Raw genomic sequence first — 19,167 nt, forward strand, 5'->3', positions numbered from 1 at the left:
AGTGAATTAGATCATGCCCATCGGCACTGGTGAGGGTGCACTTCTTCACTTTGTCCACCAATTCAAATGCTAATCTTTTCTGGAAATACCCTCAAAGACACACCCCAAATTAGTGTTATTTTTTTTTTAAATTATAAGTCTGTTTATTTTTAACATTAGAGTTACAGATTGTCTTTATAATTTTATTTTTGTATACACATTTGCTTAAAATCAGTGAATTTCTAGGCCAGGTTCAGGTAACTGAAGAGCCTTTATAAGTACTTTATATTGTCTAGACCCAAGGTATGCTGCAAACATAGTCTGAAGTAAAATGGGAAATAACATCCTTCTGAAGATAGGCTTAGAAATTCTAATCCAGTAAGTTAAGGTGTTTCCTTTCTCTGGTAGCAGAGCTGATTGATACCTGGCTGCTAGACCACCCTTTACAGGTATAGCCAAGAAAACAGGGTACAGTCCTCCTAAGACAAAACCAATAAGTCCACTCCATGTCACGATACAGGTTTCACAATGCAGTTCACCTGTACTCAAAGGTAAACTTACAAAACCTTTGAAAGATGCATTTGCTGTCAGAAATGGGAGCACTGACATTGGTAAACCAGCAGCTATTCGGGCCTGTGTCACATGTAAGACGCGCCGAAAAAGACTGTTTGCTATTAGGTCACAGAAAGCAGCATTGAGTCCAACATATATGGATCCGTGTTCAAGTAGATTCCTTTCTGCTTCTGGTAGTAGTTCAATTTTTCTGGCTATGATATCAAAAATTGAGTTTTCCCTGACGGTATTATGTGGTTTATGGTTTTCCATCTTGACCCTGTTGTTCTCCTCCCAGCAGCAGCGGGGCTCTCCAGTTCTTCCTCCAACACGCCGGGGCTCAAGCTACAACCTTTACTCCGCTACTCCTGGCGCGGCCATTTCCCAAATTAGTGTTTTACTGGCTCTCTGGGTATCCTTTAATCAAGTTGACATGTAAAATTATCCATTATATATCACAATAAAAATGTTTGTGTTCAAAGTAGTGTTTTAAACACTACTGATCTGACTCTAAACATTTTTTTTTTAAAAAAAGATCATCATTTTGGCTACTCTGTTGAGAAGGAACTGATAGGTGGGTGGTAAGAATAATACCAGGGAGATCAATTAGAAGCTACTTCAATCATACCATTGAGAGATTATGGTTTGGACTAGAACGGTAGTGGTAGAGGTGGTGAGAAGTGATTAATATTGGAAAAATGCTGAAGGTTGATGCAGCAGGTTTTCCCTAACAGATCGGATGTGGGTGTCAGAGCGAAAGAAGAGTCAAGAATGACTTCAAGATTTTGACTTGACCAAGTGGAATAATGAAGTTGCCATCAACCAAAGAAAGAACATATATGAGGGGAAAGATCAGGAGGTATTTGTTTGCTTTGGGAACATTTTAAGTTTGAAACATCTATTAGATATCCAAGTGCATATGTTGATTAGGCAGGTTGACATAGGAACCCGGAGCTTAGGGGAAAGTTCTGGGAAGGAGATACTCATTTGGAAGTCTTTAGCATGTAGATGATACATAGAGAGAGCATAAGAGATGGTTCTCCTAGTTTATATAGATTATTCAGTCTTTCATATTATGGAATCACAATTCTGATAGAAGGACCATGAATTCTTTACTTTAAGGGGGCCTCAACTTTTAGGAAGATATGGTCTTTACCCTTGGGAGATTCATTGGTAAGGAGAAACTTGCTAACTTGATGACTTGCCTGTATGGAGAGTAAGGATACCATTGTTTCTCCACGAGCAACTCTAAACATCTCCCAATCATTGTCCATCCATTCTAAGTAGCCTCCAGAATGAGGAGAAAGATATTATTCTCCTCTTTGGAACTTCCCCTGAATGATGAGAAAGCCATGGCCTCTACTCCAGGCTCCCTGGCACTTATGTCTGTTGCCCTGTGGAGGGGGCACAGAAAACACTAGCATAGCCAAGGCGGCAACACCAGTTCATGGAGTTACAGTTAGCAATGAAAAGATCCATACACCTTATGGCCCAAAGCTGAATACCAGCTAATGTCCATGTCTGGGAAGAGCAATTAGAGTTCATTAATTGAGTTGCTGGTAACACTGCCATTCTCAAGGCTAATTATCCTTAATTGGAGTTGCCTACTTTGATAATAAGCATTTAGTTCCATTCCATTCAATTTAACAATGTTCCAAGCACTATGCTAGACACTTCAGGGAATTCCATACTTTAGGGAGCTCAATGTTTAGTCATGGTATCAGCCTGGTACATAGATAATGCCAACTTAATGCAGAGGATAATGAGTGCTGTAGAGAATTATATGGTAAAGTTAGAGCAGCACAAGGGTGGAGAAAATTATTTCTGCCTTGGTGAGAGGAGATGAGTGGAGTTTTATAGAAAGAACAATGTTTGAGGTGGAATTTGGGAGAATGGGTAAAATTTCCACAAGTACAGGAAAACCATTCCAGGCAGAGAGAACAACATAAGCAAGTGACTGGAGGCCTGAAAATTCAAAGCATGTGTAATTACTTATATACATAGATATTATTCACTTGTTTATTTATTTTACTTATTTACTAATTTATCAAATATTCATTGAATACCTATTATGTTCCAGGTACCCTGCTAGGTGCTTTTGATAAAACAGTTGAAGAAAAGAAATTCTCTAACCTCATGGAGCTTACATTCTAGAAACCTGACATAGATCATAAACAAAAATGCAAATAAATATGTAATTTGTTAGGCAGTAAAAAGCAGTTTAAAGAAAAATAGGGCAGAATAAGGGGGTAGAGTATGATTGGGAAGGGGTTCTGCTATTTTATATAGGGTGGTCAGAGAAGCATTTTCTGCTAAGATGTCAACTGAGCAGAAAACTGAGTGAAATGAGAGTGTGTCAAATATGCAGTCAGTGGAAAAGCATTTCAGATGGAGAAAACAGAAAGTGAGAAGACACCATGGTCATCACATGTGCTATGTTCTAGGATCACTAAGGCCTGAGCAGCAGAATGAATGATATACCACTTCCTAATATTGGGGAGACTGAGGTAAGCACAGACTTGAGGTTTACAGAAGATCTGGAGTTTGGTTTAGGGTGTAAGTCTAAGATGTTTATTAAGTCCTATAAGTGTAGGTATCCAATAGATGATTGGTTATATTTATCGTAGTTTAGGGGAGATGTCTAATCTGGAGTTAATAACTGGATAGTTGCTGGCACATTGATATTTAACTCTGAAACTGGATAAGATCACCAGGAAACAAATGTAGACAGAGACAGGGTTTAAGAATGAGTGCTGAGGTGCTCCAATGTGAAGCTTTTGGGTTAATGAGAAGGAACCACCAAAAGTAACTTGAAATAAATGATGAATAGGGAGTTTTTCCAAAGTGAAGGAAAATGGTACTGAGACTGAATTACAACAGGGCACTGGGGATGTAGAAATGGCTTAGAATTTAGTGAAGCATCATGGGAGTAAAATTGTTAGGATTGGGCCTGAAGGGCATGGTGGTGGGATTTGGTGTCCACCTGGAGGCCTCCTGGGCATTATTCTAGTTTAGACAAGTTGGTGAATGGTGACGCCATTAAGTAATAAAAGGGGCATAAACAGGGAAAGGGAGAACTGGCTTGAGCAGAGGGAAGTAGATGAGTCAGGGAAATACTGAGTTTCATTTAGGATATTGGAGTTTGAGATTCTTGTAAGGCATCCAGGAAAAGGTGTCAGATTGATAATACTAAGTGCAAAATCTGTAGAACAATATAAAATATGACGTTGTCTCTATAGTCACTAACCATTGTGTATCACTCAATCTCATAATGTACTGTCCACTGATGGGTGAGGGTTGGAGGGAAGAGATACTTAGTGTGGAAGAGATCCAAATGTCTGAATCTACCCTGCCACTTAGTGACTATGGGAACTTAGGATAGTCATGCCATCTCTCTGATCTTAGATTTCTTTTCTTTTTTATTTTTCTTTTTTAGTTGGAGATGGACACAATATCTTTTATTTATTTATTTATATGTGGTGCTGAGGATCAAATCCAGTGCCTAACACATCCTAGGCAAGCACTCTGCCCCTGAGTCACAACTGCAGCCCCAGGCTTAGGTTTCTTCATTGATAAATGGAGACAGATTTATGTGGGAAAAAAAATCTTAAGAGAAGTCAGTTCTTTCAATACTTTGGTTTAGTGAGACTATGAATTAAAGATTAATTCAAGCACTTCCTAGGAGCACCAGAGAACTCCAGACAGGGTGCTGCCAGCCAGCCAAGGTGTACTTGGGGTATGAGTGGGGAGTGGGAAGATCAAGAATATGATGGTTCCCTAGACACCCTAGAAGTCTGAGAGGTGATGTTCAGAAAGGGTTATAGGGAGGTCCTATCTTACCCACATAGAGCCATATAGTACCCCTCTCTGTTGGGCAGGCATACTTGTTGAGATGTCTGTGTCAATTTATCTAGTACTGGATTTGCCTCTGGGAGTTAAGTAGGGCTCAGAGAGAGGGAGAATAAGAGGTCAAGAACTGAGGGCTTGAGGGACTGAGCAAATCTGGAGTGATTAGTCAGTGAGTGGGCTGGGGCAAATGAAGATAAAGATAAAAGGAGATATAAGGGCAATCCTTATTGTGGGTTCCCCCTTGCCCCTGCAAGACGTTCCGTTTCTATTATTCACACTTGAATTGAATAAATTCTACTCTTTTAACTCTTTTTTACAAAGGAGATACGTTGGGCAGGGTGGCACATGTCTATAATCCCAGCAGCTCTGGAGGCTGAGGCAGGAGGATTGTGAGTTCAAAGCCAGCCTCAGAAACTTAGGGAGACCCTATCTCTAAATAAAATATACAAAGGGTTGGGGATGTGGCTCACTGTTTGAGTGCCCCTGGGTTCAATCCCCAGTACAGAAAAAAAAAATAGGAGATATAAAATCACGGCCTAACAAAAGAAATTGAGAGGGGTGATTGGTTGAGTGATGGAGACTGGAAATTGAATGAGAAGGTAATTTCAGTACAGAAGGACATGTCAGAGCCTAGTAGAGGGTCTGACACTCAGTAGGTAAGCAGGGAATATTTGTTGAATGAATATGTGAATGGAGCAGGGAGCAGGCTGGGAGGAAAAAGAGACACAGAGAGAATGATATGAGTGGTGGAAGAGTGGATCTGTAACTGAAATCAATTCGACAAACATTATTGATCCTATATTTCCTGCTGGGTACTGAGAAAATAAGAGGCTGGAAGCACAACGCTGAGTCACGAAGAGCTTCAAGCCCTGACAGGCTGACGACTGTGTAGAGAAATATTGGAAAGTGGTCACTGTTCCCAGTTGCGGCAATGTGTAGGTGTCCTCCAGAAAGTCTTTACCCTTCCTACTTCTGGGTGCTCCACTGCCCCTCTCCGTACTGGGTCAAACTCCAGAAAAACCCCAAATCATATTTTAATATCACTACAGAAAAATGGGGAAAAAACTCACTTGGAATGCCAAGCACTGTAATCTAATTTATCTCTTTCAATTCTTACCAGAACCCTGAAGCATAAGCGTCATTGTTCCCATTTTAGATATGACAAAAGTGAGGCTCATATGTAGAATGACTTGCTCAGGGTCACATGGCAGCAGAACCAACGCTGGAAGTTGGTTTCTCTGCTGACCAGTGCGTTTTTCATCTACCTGTGGTTGTATTTATGAGTTCTGTGCATATCCGTTTCTCATACACCTTCCTAAGACTGTATAAATGGAAATGCTGATATCTGAAGCCAGCATAAAATGAACACAGGAATACGCTATACAGGAGGAATTTTGGCTTTAGTATAGATTGTATATCAGGGATTCTAACAGAGAAAGGCTGCCAGTACAATTCATTTATTCAATTGTTAGTCATTTACTCATTCAGTCACTTATATATTCATCTATACCTCAAACATAGGCTGATCTCATGTTATGTGTCCCAAACAGTTGTGAGTAAAGATAAAAGTAAATCAGAAATGGTGAGTTCCTGGAGAAACTCTCACTACATTAAGTAATGGGAAGAGCAAGGATAACCGTGGATAATAGCTATGATTTACTGAGTGATTAGTCTGTCCCAACTACTTCCTGTGATTTAACTTCTTTTATCCTCAATGTAATCAAATGAGGTATAGGTGCTATTACTTTTTCTCCAATTTATGGTTAAGAAACAGAGATCCAGAGGGAATATACAATATGCTTAAGGTCACACATCTAGTTAAATGACAGAACCAGGATTTGAACCCAAGAAATTCAGGTCCAGAGCCAACAAAATGGCAATTACTAGCAGGGATAAGTGCTAAATTTTTATCTTCTCTCAAACACCCTTACCGTCCTTCTTCTTAGCCAAAGGGGATCTCCCTTCCCAAATCATTCATTCTCTCAACCATATTCAAGCTTTTGTTTCTTCTGTTACCTTTGCTGGGAATGCTCTCCTCACTGCTTTATCTTCTCCCATCAAACTCTCCAAACTCTTAACATACTTCTGGACTGGCTTTCTGGGGGAAACGACCACAGCCATGGGATTTGGATAAGGGGTATTTGGACTGATGGTATCCTAGACCATGGCCACATACTGAACTCAAAATGGCCACACAAACACAAAATCCTGAACACAAACTAAATCCAGTTAACTAGAGGAGTTGCATGCAGTCAGAATTTTAAATGCCTTTTTTCACATATCATCAAAATTTCTTCTCTACAATGGTAGAGAAGATCTGGATACCATTTGAGGAACTCACAGAAGGTGTGATCCCTTCTACAACTTCTTTCTCTCAGTCTATCAAAGTGCACAAGAAGGGAGTGGTGACTTAGTGAAGTGAATGCATGAATAAACAATAGCAGAGGATTTTGAATAATTTTAGAATTTGTCTGCAGTCAGATATAATTTTTGAATACAGTCCATTTTTTTTCTTTTTGGTATTGGGGATTGAACCCAGGGGTACTTAAATCCTGAGTCATATCCCCAGCCTTTTTTATTTTATTTTATTTTTTAAATTTTGAGACAAAGTCTCACTAAGTTGCTTAGGATCTTTCTAAGTTGTTGAGGCTGGTCTTGGACTTGTGATCCTTCTGCTTCAGCTTCCCAAGTCACTGGGATTACAGGTGTGTGCCACCATACCCAGCTACCATCTATTTTTTTGCAACCTCCATATCCCGTTTAAAGTGCACAAATCCTTATGTTGCTTTTTGTTTTCTTTTTTCCTGCTTGATTGGCGATTTATACGTTCTATTTAGGAGACTTAAAATTTCCAAGGAGGTCACTGCAAAGGTGGGGAACATGGAAGGTAAAACAAAAGATCAACTGACCAAACTTAACCAATTCTATTGATTTCATTCAAACAGTTTAGTCAACTGATTGAAAGTCATGTTTGATTATTTAGAGTCTCAGGGTCATAGAGACAGAGTATTTTACTTTTCAGCTATTCATTGTTGATATGTAAGATACGACCAATGAATAAAAACCACAGACTTGAAACTAAATCATACTCAAGGTTAGGTTTGTAGTCACCCAAGTAACAGTTGCTCAATGATAAAAATTTCATCAAGCTAGTTGTAGTGGCCCTGTATGGACAAAACTGAAGACCTTGGCTTCAGCTTGTCCTTGAGTAGTATGACTGGTAGAATTGCAAATTGAATTGTACTCTGCTTCCAGCCAGCATCATAGGTGAAAACCTAGGTTTATAAAACAAATGCATCTCAAGTCTTTCCATCTTAAAATTCACTTTCTTGGAATATTTTCAAAGGATTTGATTTGCAAAAATAAAGCAACTTGTATACCACATTTTCAGAGTAGGGCGTGGCTGTCTCACGAAACAACAAAACCATCACTGAGAAAATGTTGCCCATGATGCACACTCTCTTATTATTTCAAGGCCCAGAAGCCATTTCCTAATGACTGTAAGCCTAAAGTAAAACTTCAGAGGATCACCAAACTCACTTAATAGGTTGCAAAAGCCCTGGGGAAGTAAAGCAGGTGACTCAAATGCAATTCCCTCACTTGAATCCCATGGTGTCAGTATTCTTGGAATGGCCCATGATACTTCCAGAAGGAGAAGGGAGGTTTGTGCTGGGGGATATTAGTACTTTAATCATTTCATAACTATCTTGATATTAAAAGCAAACATCACCTGATATTCTGCAACAGAGCTGGGTTGAGGCAAGACATATATACTGTTCTCATAGAAAAATGTTGGTAGGTAGAAGATAGGACATTCTTTACTTCTGAACACTGATAGAATCACTTCCCAGCAGAAACTTCTAAAAATAGAAGTGTGGGAGGTGAGAAAGTTTTCCCACCAAGCCATCAAAGAAAAACTTACTGCTTTACAAATCTGGACACTATTTGAAGAAAGGACCTATTTTGCCATGTTTGCCATTACAAACCTCTCCCTAGTCTAGCCTAGACTTGAGGAATTACAGTTTTATCTGAATGCAAAATGCAGTATGTAGAGGAAAAGCTGCCTCTGCATTGGAAAATTAAAAGCCACACCTTGGTTATGCTTCAGGGCTCTAAATCATGCCTGCTTCATCCTCTACCCTTTGAAGCAGATTGAATCAACTGCCTAGGGCCCACGTTGAACTGTTGTCTGTCAGATTCTTACATCTTTGATGGAGGTAACTGCTGCTGCCTGAGTTTATCTCAGGTTCTGAAGAACAAATATTGGGCAGAGACAAATCTCTTCAAATTTCTGGACTACTTGAGGCTAGGTTATGTAGAACTCTGGCTTCCAAAGAGAAATTAGAACATAATGAGGACCTCAGAGGAAAATGTGTGGAATCCCTGGGAGTAGCCAAATAAAAGTTAAAATCTCCTCTCTGTCCCTCTTCCTTTGCTCTTCAATCCCTTGCAGCTTACAAATAAGCACTCAGTTTGCTTATTTGTTCTTGTGAGGGAGAGCACAAGAATGTGCACCCATGGTGCATATCAGAAAAGCTTTACTAATTTCTGGTTACCCTTAGGAGCCACACAGAATTAGTAAACTTTCTTTAAAATGACAACTTTTTTGACTTTTATTTTTTCTTTTTAATTGACACATAATAATAATATATATTTAGGGGTATGGTGTGATAATTTGATACATGTGTATAATGTGTTATGATCAAATAAAAATAATTAGCAATTCCATCTTAATCATTTCTTTGTATTGGAAGCCTTTGAACTCCTCTCTTCAAATATTCAAGATAATTCTCATTGTTCCCTATCATCTAATACCTAGGTTATTCAATATATACATAGGTTTTTTAAGATATCCCAACTGGTCTACCATATTTCTACCCTTCTTTCTAATCCATTTTGAAAAAAACAGTAATCTCTCTTAAGTACTTCCTGTTATCCCATCACTTTCCTGCTCAAGAGCCTAAAATGCAGTCCCACTGTTGATTTTGTTATTCTTTTTTTAAAAATCCGGTCTATTGAGGTATAATATTCAGAAAAATTTGCCCTTTTCAGATGTGCAGCTCTGAGTTTCAATGAACATACAGAGTTGTTCAATCAAAACCTCCTGGATACGGGGAATATTTTCATCATTCCTCACATTCCTTTGCAGTCAATGCCTTCCATCCAAATCCCTGGCCTTGCCCAACCACTCAATCTGATTTCCATATCCAGAAAGTTATATACATTAAATTATAGAATAAATAGGCTTTTGCACCTGCCTTGTTTCACATAGCATGTTTTAGTGATTCATTTGTGTTGTAGTATGTAGCCATAGTTTATTCCTTTCACTGGTACTATTGTTCCATTGTATAAATGCACTGTAATTTATTCACCCATTCACTAGTGGATGGAATTTAGGATTTATCCTTTTTTTTTTTTTGTACCAGGGATTGAATTTAGGGGCACTTAATCGCTGAGCCACATCCCCTGCCCTTCTATGTATTTTATTAAAAGAAAGTTTACTAATTCTGTGTGGCTCCTAAGGGTAACCAGAAATTAGTAAAGCTTTTCTGATATGCACCATGGGTGCACATTCTTGTGCTCTCCCTCACAAGAACAAATAAGCTTATATTTGAGCTTATATGAGTTGCTTATAGTCTTACTGAATTGCTGAGGATAGCTTTGAACTCCCTATCCTCCTGTCTCAACCTCCAAAGCCGCTGGGATTATAGGCGTGTGCCACCGTGCCTGGTGGATTTATCCTGTTTTGTTAGTGATTCTGAGTATATCTGCTAAAAGCATTTTCACATAGGTCTTTGTGGACATATTTTTTTTTCATTTCTTTGGATAAATACACAGGAATCAGTTAGCTGGGTCATAAGTTAAGTCATATCCTTAAATGTATAAGAAGCTGCAAAAGTGTTTTCTAAAGAGGCTATACTATTTTATTTTCCCACTAGCCATGTAGATAAGTTCCAGTTGCTCTGTTTCCTCATCAAGTATTGTAGGGCATTTTTGTTTTGTTTTGCTACCATTCTAAGGGATGTGCATTGCTATTTTCTTGTGGTTTTGGAACGAATTTCTCTAAAGAAAAATTATATTGTGTATTTTTCTTGAAAATTCTTTTTAAAAATCTTTTTAAAAGTTTTTCATTGCTTTGCTTGATATATCATTATTGAGTTGTGAATGTTATTTATATATTCTGGATGCAAGTCCTTTATTGAACACGTATTCTGAAAATATTTTCTTTCTGTCCATGGCTTCCCTGTTTATATCCTTGACATTGTCATTCAGATAGCAGTTTTGAGTTTTGTTAAAGTCAAATTTACTGTTTTCCCTTTATTGTTTGTGCTTTGTGTGTCATTTCTAAGAAATATTTGCCTAACTCTGATCACACTGAGTTTTTCCAGAAGTTTTCTTATATTGGTGCACTATAATTATATATAAAAGTGAGATTCATTATACCATAATGAAACATGCTCATAACACAATTTGATCAATTTTATTCTCCAGTACCTTCCCTTTTCCTCCCCTCCTCCATCCCCCTGATCTGCTTGCTCTACTCTACTGAGTCCCTTATTATTATTATTATTATTATTATTATTATTATTATTATTTTGACTAGTGTATTAAAATTTTATATAAAAACAGGATTTGTTATGTGATATTCATACATGCACAGAGTAATTTGATAGATTTTTTTCCCCAGTACTTCCCCATGCCCTTCGCTCCTCCTTCCCTTTTGATCCCTTTCTATTTTTGTGAGATTCCTTTTTATTCTTTTTTTCCCCTCTCCAGCTTCCACATATGAGAGAAAACATTCAACCCTTCCCTTTCTGAGTCTGGCTTATTTCACTTAGCATGACATTCTCCAGTTCTATCCATTTACCAGCAAATGCCATAATTTCATTCTTCTTTATGACTGAGTAAAATTCCATTGTGTATATATACCACATTTTCTTAATTCATTCATCAGTTGTTGGGCACCTGAACTGCTTCCATAATTTGGCTACTGTGAATTACATTGCTTTAAACATTGGTGTTTCTATTTCTAGTCTTTTGAGGAAACTTCATACTGCTTTCCAAAGTGGTACTAATTTGCAGCCCCACCAACAATGGATAAATGTATCTTTTTCAATACATCCTTACCAACCATTATTATTATTTATATTCTTGATGAATTTCAAAATAACTGGAATGAGATGAAATCTCAATATAGTTTTGATTTGCACTTCCCTGATTGCTAAAGCTGTTGTTTTTTCATATACTTTTTGGTCATTTGTATTTCTTATTTTGAGAAATGTCTGTTTAGAACATTTGCCCATTTATTGACTGGTTTATTTTTTGGTGTTTTTTGTTTCCTTTGCTGTGCAGAAACTTTTAAATTTGATGACATCCCACTTATTGTTCTTGGTTTTATTTCCTGAGCTTTAGGAGTCTTGTTAAGGAAATCTATGCCAATATGTTAGAGCATTGACCCTGTGTTTTCTTCTAGAAGTTGTGAAGTTTGTGGTCTAATTCCCAGATTTTTAATCCACTTCAAGTTGATTTCTGTGCAGGGTGAGAGATAGAGATCTAGTTTGATTATTCTACATATGGATATCCAGTTTCCCCAGCACCTTTTGTTAAAGGGCTATCTTTTCTCCAACATGTGTTTTTGGCACCTTTGTCCAATATCAGACAGTTATAGGTATGTGAATTTGTCTCTCTGTCTTCTATTCTGTTTCACTGGCCTTCATGTCTATTCTGATGCCAATACCATGCTGTTTTTGTTATTAAAGCCCTGTAGTATAATTTGAGAACAGCACTGTGATACCTTCCGCATTACTGTTATTACTCAGGATTGTTTTTGCTATTCTGGGTCTTTTATTCTTCCATATGAATTTTAGGACTTTTCTTTCTAGTTCTGTGAAAAATGTCATTGGTGTTTTGATGGGGAGTGCATTGAATTGCAGATTGCTTTTGGTAGTATGGCCATTTTGACAATATTTATTCTGCCTATCCAAGAACATGGGAGGTCTTCCCATTTTCTGAGGTCTTTTCAGTTTCTTTCTTCAGTATTCTATAATTTTTATTGTAGAGGTCTTTCACCTCCTTGGTTAGATTTATTTCCAGGATTGTGTTATTTCTTGACAATAGGTTATATTCCTGGTTTTTGTGTTTGGTTCTTAATGTGTTTAGAGGAGTAGCAGAGACCAAGGTAAACAATATCTCTGCTTGGAAATGACCCTGCCTCTTCTTTTAAAGTCATTTAATTGTGAAATGGGGTCAGTCCACACAGGAGGTGAGCAGGTTTTATGATTTGTGGTATCATTACCATCGATACACAACAGGTTTTGAGTTCCTCTAGTGGCAGACTGCTGCTGCCATATGCTGAGAGTGGGAATTGTGTTTCTGGAGGATTTCTCTGCTCCCCCTCAGCCTTTGGCTGCCCTTGCTTGCCTGGACCACAGAGGGGAGTCTCTCTCTGTGCTCCTGCTTCTCTTCCAATTGTAAAATGTTGCTTATTATTTGATACTAGGCTGCTTGCAGGGACATGGCATGTTCTCTGTTTTCATGTTCCAGTCTCAATCTCAGGCAGGCCTTGTGCACCTGGGCTTCAGAAATGGTGCTTCCTAATAATCTTGGTTGTTCTCACAGTGGCAATAAAACTCTGCCTTATATCTGTACTTGATGCTGGACAGGAATTTACTATCCTTCTCCTAGTAGTAGCAGACCTATGTTTGTAGGATACTGGACCCAGAAACGTTCTAGGGATAGAGGGTGTTTTAGCCAGCTTTTTTTTTGTTGTTGTTACTGTGACCAAAAGACCCGAAGAACAGTTAAAGGAGGAAATGTTTATTTTGGCTTATGACATCAAAGGTCTTAGTCCACAGATGGCCAACTCCAAAAGTTCTGAACCCAAGGTGAAGCAGAACATCATGGAGGAAGGATGTGGTGAAGGAAAACAGATCAAGACATGGCACCAGGAAAGCAGAGAGAGAAAGTTCTGCTCACAGTGAAAAAATACAAATGCCAAAGACACACCCCCAGTGACCTATCTCCTCCAACCACACCCTACCTGCCTTCAGTTACTACCCAGTTAGTCCTTACCAGTGGACTAATCTGCTGATTGGGTACCAATTTTCATCATCTAATCATTTTACCCCTGAACTTTCTTGCATTATTTCATACCATATCTAAACCATAACAAAGGGTTTTGCATATGTTCTTTTCCTCAACAGCACTGGATTTTTCTTGAGTCCTGGGTGTAAAAGAGTTTCCTATCTCTCCATCACAGGCAGACAAATTTCAGTAGAAGCAAGAGATCTGTTGCTTGTGTCATGGAAGTGAGATTTCCTGCCCTACTCCAAGCATCTTAAGGTTTTTGCTTCACAGGAGAGAAGAGACTGAGGAAGCTGTCAGAGTCTGAAGAGCCTGAAAGACTGTCAGAGAAGCCTTTCCCCATCATTTTTATGAACACGCAGTGTAGGTGTATGGAAAGTAGCAAGTGTGTGAATACAAACCCCCTTGTGTGGAAGACAACCAGCTATTCCAAACTGACACACTATTCCAAACACCTAACACAGATCTTCTGTTGAGAAGAAGCCAGTCTTTTAATTATTCTCAAACATGAAATATTCAAACATACCATTATCTGCCCTTGTGCTAGTCCTCATGCATGGAAAGCCTTGTTTCCTTCTCTATAAATTTCCAGATCCTTCCTAGCCAAGTTCCACTTTCATTTCCTTTTTGATAATTCCAGCCAACTTTAATTTCTTCCTTGTTGATCTCCCCTATAACTCATTTTTAACCAATTATTGCTTCCAATTTATAAGTGGACATTTAAATATGTACCATTTAGTGCTTTATTGCACACTTATGTTTGTATCATAGAACTTAACCAGATATACTGCAGGGACCCAATGTCTTAGTAATATAATTGAGTTAGAAAAAAAAGTATTAAGCTCCTCTTGTGTCACATTGACTGAAAAAAAGAACAACAAAAAACACAACTATTCCGAATTCTTTTGATTAGTGTTTGTATGGTATTAGTCCATTAGCAGATTGGTTTGACAAATTAACTCTGAAAGGCAGTGTAATGTTGCAGAAAGAACATAAGCATTAAAGCCCAATGACTGTGAATTGCAATTTTGGCTCTACTATTCATTGGCGGGAGGACTTCTGGCAAGTTACTGAAGATTAAATGAGATAATAGTACCTACTTGGACATAGAGAAGATGGCCCAGTGTGAAGAGACATAAAAAAGGTAAAATGTGCTAAGGGCAAGAGGGCAAAATCCTGGCATGATATTTGTAAAAAGAAGTCAGAAGAGGGCCTTACTATATGTGTTTGTGTGTGTGTGTGTGCGGGGGGATGGTGGCATAATATAGTATAGTGAGGTTTATGGTGATATTATTTTAAAAGTATTGGCAGCCTACTCAAAAAAAAACTAAGGTTCAAGAATTATCTTTGGGCTGGGGATATAGCTCAGTTGGTAGAGTGCCTGCCTTGCAAGCACAAGGCCCTGGGTTCAATCCCCACCTCCACAAAAAAAAAAAAAAAAAAAAAAGACTTACCTCTGACACTAATTTGCTTTGTGGATCTGAGGCATGTCACCACAACCTTTGGGACTTTAGCTTCTACATCATCAAATGGAGATAGCCATTAACTCTGCTTAGATCACTTCAGAGAGTGTCTCAAGGACCAAAATAAGTTAATTCTGATAGTGTGGTTTTAAAAAGTAAAGAGCTGTGCAAAAAGGTGTGGCATTTGTAATTATGGTGATCCAGAGGGTGAAGCAAATAAGTTCCCTGAAACTTCAGCCCTATTCTTGGTGAAGTTAACATCAATAGAGTTTGCTACCAGCTCAATTCCCACCCAGAATGGGATATGGATAGAGATTTAGTATCTTATCTTTCTGATCTACCCTTAATGTTTGTCTGAGATCTAGTGCTGCTTCAGGAAAGTTGAATGTGAAGTTGTGTGTTATGATCTTGACTATGGTTCAAAATTTATATATTAAACTTAATCCTCAATGTGGTAATATTTTTTACTTGTTCTTTTTAGTTATACATGACAGTAGAATGTATTTTGACATATCATACATATGTGGAATATAAGTTCCCATTTTTGTCATCCCAGAGATGTGTACATTATGAGGTGATTAGGTCATGGGGGGGTCCACTCTTATGAATGGGATTAGTGTCCTCATAACAGAAGCCTGTGGGAACTTGTTTATACCTGCCCTTTCATCATCAAAAAACATACCTAGAAGACACCACGTTTGAAGCAAAGAGTGAACCCTGACCAGACACTGAATCTCCTGGCACCTTGATTTTGGACTTCCCAGCATCTAGAACTGTAACCAATAAATTCTGTGTAAGGAATTTTGTTATCACAGCCTGAGCAGACTAAGAGATTGTCTCAGTAGGAACAGCACTGGAGCAAGGATTTGAAAATGACAAATCAAAGGGGAAGCCTAGTTCAGAAAAAAATAAGTCTGGCCAAGATATACTGTGGACAACAGAGTGTGGTATGAGGAGGATACTTTTGCTATCTGCTAAGGAAAGAGAAACATATTGTTCGCGGAAGTGTTTTCCTATTTCTAGCTCTGAATTTTATTTTATTTCAAAATGTGGTGTTTTTCAAGTAAACACTCTAGTTGACTGTAAACTCTGGTTGCCAAGGACAGCCAATATATTGTACTGGGAGTTGTTGCAACTTTTAAAAAATTGAACATGTTAAAGAAAATCTTAAGTGCTGGGACAGGTAGAGAAAGGGTTAGAAATTTTAGCAAACTACTACTTTGGGAGAATCTGGTTTGTTAGTTAGCTCCAGAACTGTGACTATTCTATGTCTGAATATTTGGATAGCATATGTCTGTTTCTCTGTGTATGATCATTTGTATATTTTTATCTATGCATATTTGTGAATTTGCATCTGTGTTTGTTATGGATTCGTGTGTAGTATGTTTCTTCTTGATTTTTTGTTGTTTTTTGTAGGTGTTTGAATTTGTGTGTGTATCTTGTAAATATTTGGGTTTACGTGTATGTGCACATGCATGTCAGGGTTCTGGCATTCTTTTAACATTTTGCTGATCCATGGATTCTTTACTCTTTAAGGCTAAGTTTGTGAACAAAAAGAGATACTTGTTCACTCTGAGAAAATTATGGGTTAGCTTGGAATTGTTCTGATACTTCAAAACCATTCTCCTCATCAATGTCTCCTCCTTATCCCCTGTGTGGCCTTCTGTTTGCTCTGGACCCTACTCAGGTCATTTCTCCACAAGAGTTATAGTTCTGGTGGGATGATTGGGCCCATTCCACACTTCTCCTTTGATGAATGTCAAATGAGGTGTCACCAGAGCAAAGGGCTTTGTTCTCCACCCTTACTCCCATTTTTTGCTGAGAAACAGCAGTTCTGGCTTAAGTTCTTTTACGTTCGCCTGCCTGGATATCTGCTTTTCTTTATTTTGGGTGGGGAACATGGACAGGACCTTTGGACCTTTTTTTTTTTTTTTTTGCTTTTGGAGATAGGCTTTTCCTCTTTCAGAGAAAATCTTCAGTGATAGCTTAGCAGGTTAGAAATGTTATAGGCTGATTTAGAAACTGAGCCCTGCTCCTGTGTTTCAGTGAGAAGCCAGGGGGACCTCCTTAGGCAGGCCTTGACTGATTCATTCATTCAGCAACCATTTGTGAAGTACTCTCTCTGCATAGCTCCAGCTCTAGGAGCAGATTTCTTCCTTCCCAGACTATGCCTTTCAAAAGGGACCTTTTGGGAGATGATGGCTGGGAGTGACTTGAGGTTGGAATTTCAAATCAGCCCATGGCAGTGGGTAGAGGACTTCCAAAGCCCACAAGGAAGATGGAATCCTGTACAGTCTCTAATCTCCAAAGATGGGGCTGTTGAGAGTCATAATTCTGCTTTTGTTTCCAATTTGACCCCATCATGGTGAATCCTGTGGATTCTAGATTCCCTTTCTCCTATATCCCAAAGCCATTTTCTGAAACACCTAGGGAGCAGTAGTGCCTGAAGCTCAAGGTGTTTCTACAAACCACAACAACCCAGAGTCTGAATTCTGCCCTCACTTCTGTTAATGCAAGGTTGGGAGTGATTTTTTTCTGAGTCAAGTCCCTAAGAGGCATTGAAGCACATACATGTGGGAGGGAGGATGCTTTGAATCTGGTCCAGTTCTTGTTACAGAGCCAGTTACAAGTAAGTCTCTCCCTGCTCTATCTGTTGAGGAGTTAGACGCGAGCAATCTCTAAGGTCCCTTCCACCCTGACATTCTATGATTACTTCTCAAAATGATTGCTACAAGCCTCTTCAAACTACATTACCAAGCACTAGGGAGAATGTGGAATAGATGTCTTCTCTGAGAACTGGAGTCCTTGTCATTTCTCTATAGATTTGGAAAGGGAAGGAGATGACATTTATTAAGTGCACAATGAGCCAGACACTCTTATATTGTACATTATTATTTCAATAATAATTCATAACTTGAAGGAATGTGGGGAGGACGAAGTGGAATGTATATGTGAAGTGCTGAACACAGTGTCTGGCAGAAAGAACAGATTCAATACATGTGATTCTCTTACTCATGCTTCAGCCCCTCTCCACCCAGCTCACTACCCTTCAAAAAGGGTAGAGAAGAAACAAACACCCAAAGGGATGAAATAACTGCCCAAAGTCACCCAGGTTTCCAGCTCCAGAAGCCATGTGTATCTTGTCACCTTATACTGCCACTGGAGTCAGATGTCTGCAGCTATTTCCCTGAGGACCTGCTCCATTAGCAGATGAACTTGATGGATTTACTTGGAGGTGTCCTATTCTCTGGCCTAGCTCCTCTTTGTGACCTAGGACCTGTGTTTGGTTGTATCACAGATTTCCCCCTGAAGGATTATAACTAGTCCCACAGGGCTTGAAATCTCTGTCTAGGTATCATTAACATCACTCTCTCATCCTGGGCCAGTCATCCCCTAGGACAGTCTTCTGGTCACCCAGGCTAGAATTCCATGGAACCGCTGACTTTCAGTTCTGTTCCCCTGATGCAGGTATGGAAAGTTGGCCTTATAGGGCCCCAAAGGAGCCACTCTCAAATAAAAGGAAAGGAAAGTTTGCTTGTTCAGGGTTGACTTTAGAAAATCTTTTTTGGCTGCTGGAGTATTGCAAACTGGAGCAAGTTTAGAGAATGTGTGAGTATCTACAACCAGAAATGAGAATGACCACTGACCCCAGGGAAAGAAGGAAGTAGCATTGAACTTAACTGCTAAGAGGTATGATCATTGGCCTATATATTATTAGTGTTAAACTGGGGGTGCTGCTGAAGTGAATGACAGAGACTAATCTTGGAAGCAACTTCAGGACTTGAAAGTAATTTTATAAGATCCATCAAGTCCATTTATTTGACATACCCTTTTCTATGTTGCCCTTTATTTAGCAGAAGCAGCTATGGAATATTCTTTCCGGTAATGGACATGGACTTTCATGGAGTATGTCCCTCTTTGATCCAGTACCCACAAAGTGCACAGAACAAAGCTGGGTTTAGGATGGAATCAATGTATCTGTAAGGCAGGTAATTCAGAAATGCAATTGCATGACAGCCAGATTTGATGGTTTCCTGTGGTCCCTTCCAACCTCCAGAGTGACCTCCCTCTCTGTCTCTGTCTTTCTGAAACTCCCTCCCCTCAGGTTACAGAGGACCAGAAGATACTCTCTCTCCAAGGTTGTAGAGGTCAGTGTACTTAATAGAGCCCTGGTGCTGGGGGTCCAACTCCATGATTCAAACCATACAGACTACACAACTTTGCATACAGAAGGTCATAA

The 19,167-nt window shown here is 39.0% G+C and overlaps 1 protein-coding gene across 1 annotated transcript; it reads right to left on the reverse strand.

The window, feature by feature from the left end:
• Positions 1-210: 210 nt before the first annotated feature.
• Positions 211-804, reverse strand: LOC124971370 (transmembrane protein 126A-like). The gene has a single exon (XM_047535128.1). It carries the CDS (start codon positions 802-804, stop codon positions 211-213), a length of 594 nt encoding a protein of 197 aa, XP_047391084.1.
• Positions 805-19,167: the final 18,363 nt, after the last annotated feature.

The sequence above is a fragment of the Sciurus carolinensis genome, chromosome X (assembly GCF_902686445.1).
Source record: "Sciurus carolinensis chromosome X, mSciCar1.2, whole genome shotgun sequence".
Classification (NCBI taxonomy): Eukaryota; Metazoa; Chordata; class Mammalia; order Rodentia; family Sciuridae; genus Sciurus; species Sciurus carolinensis.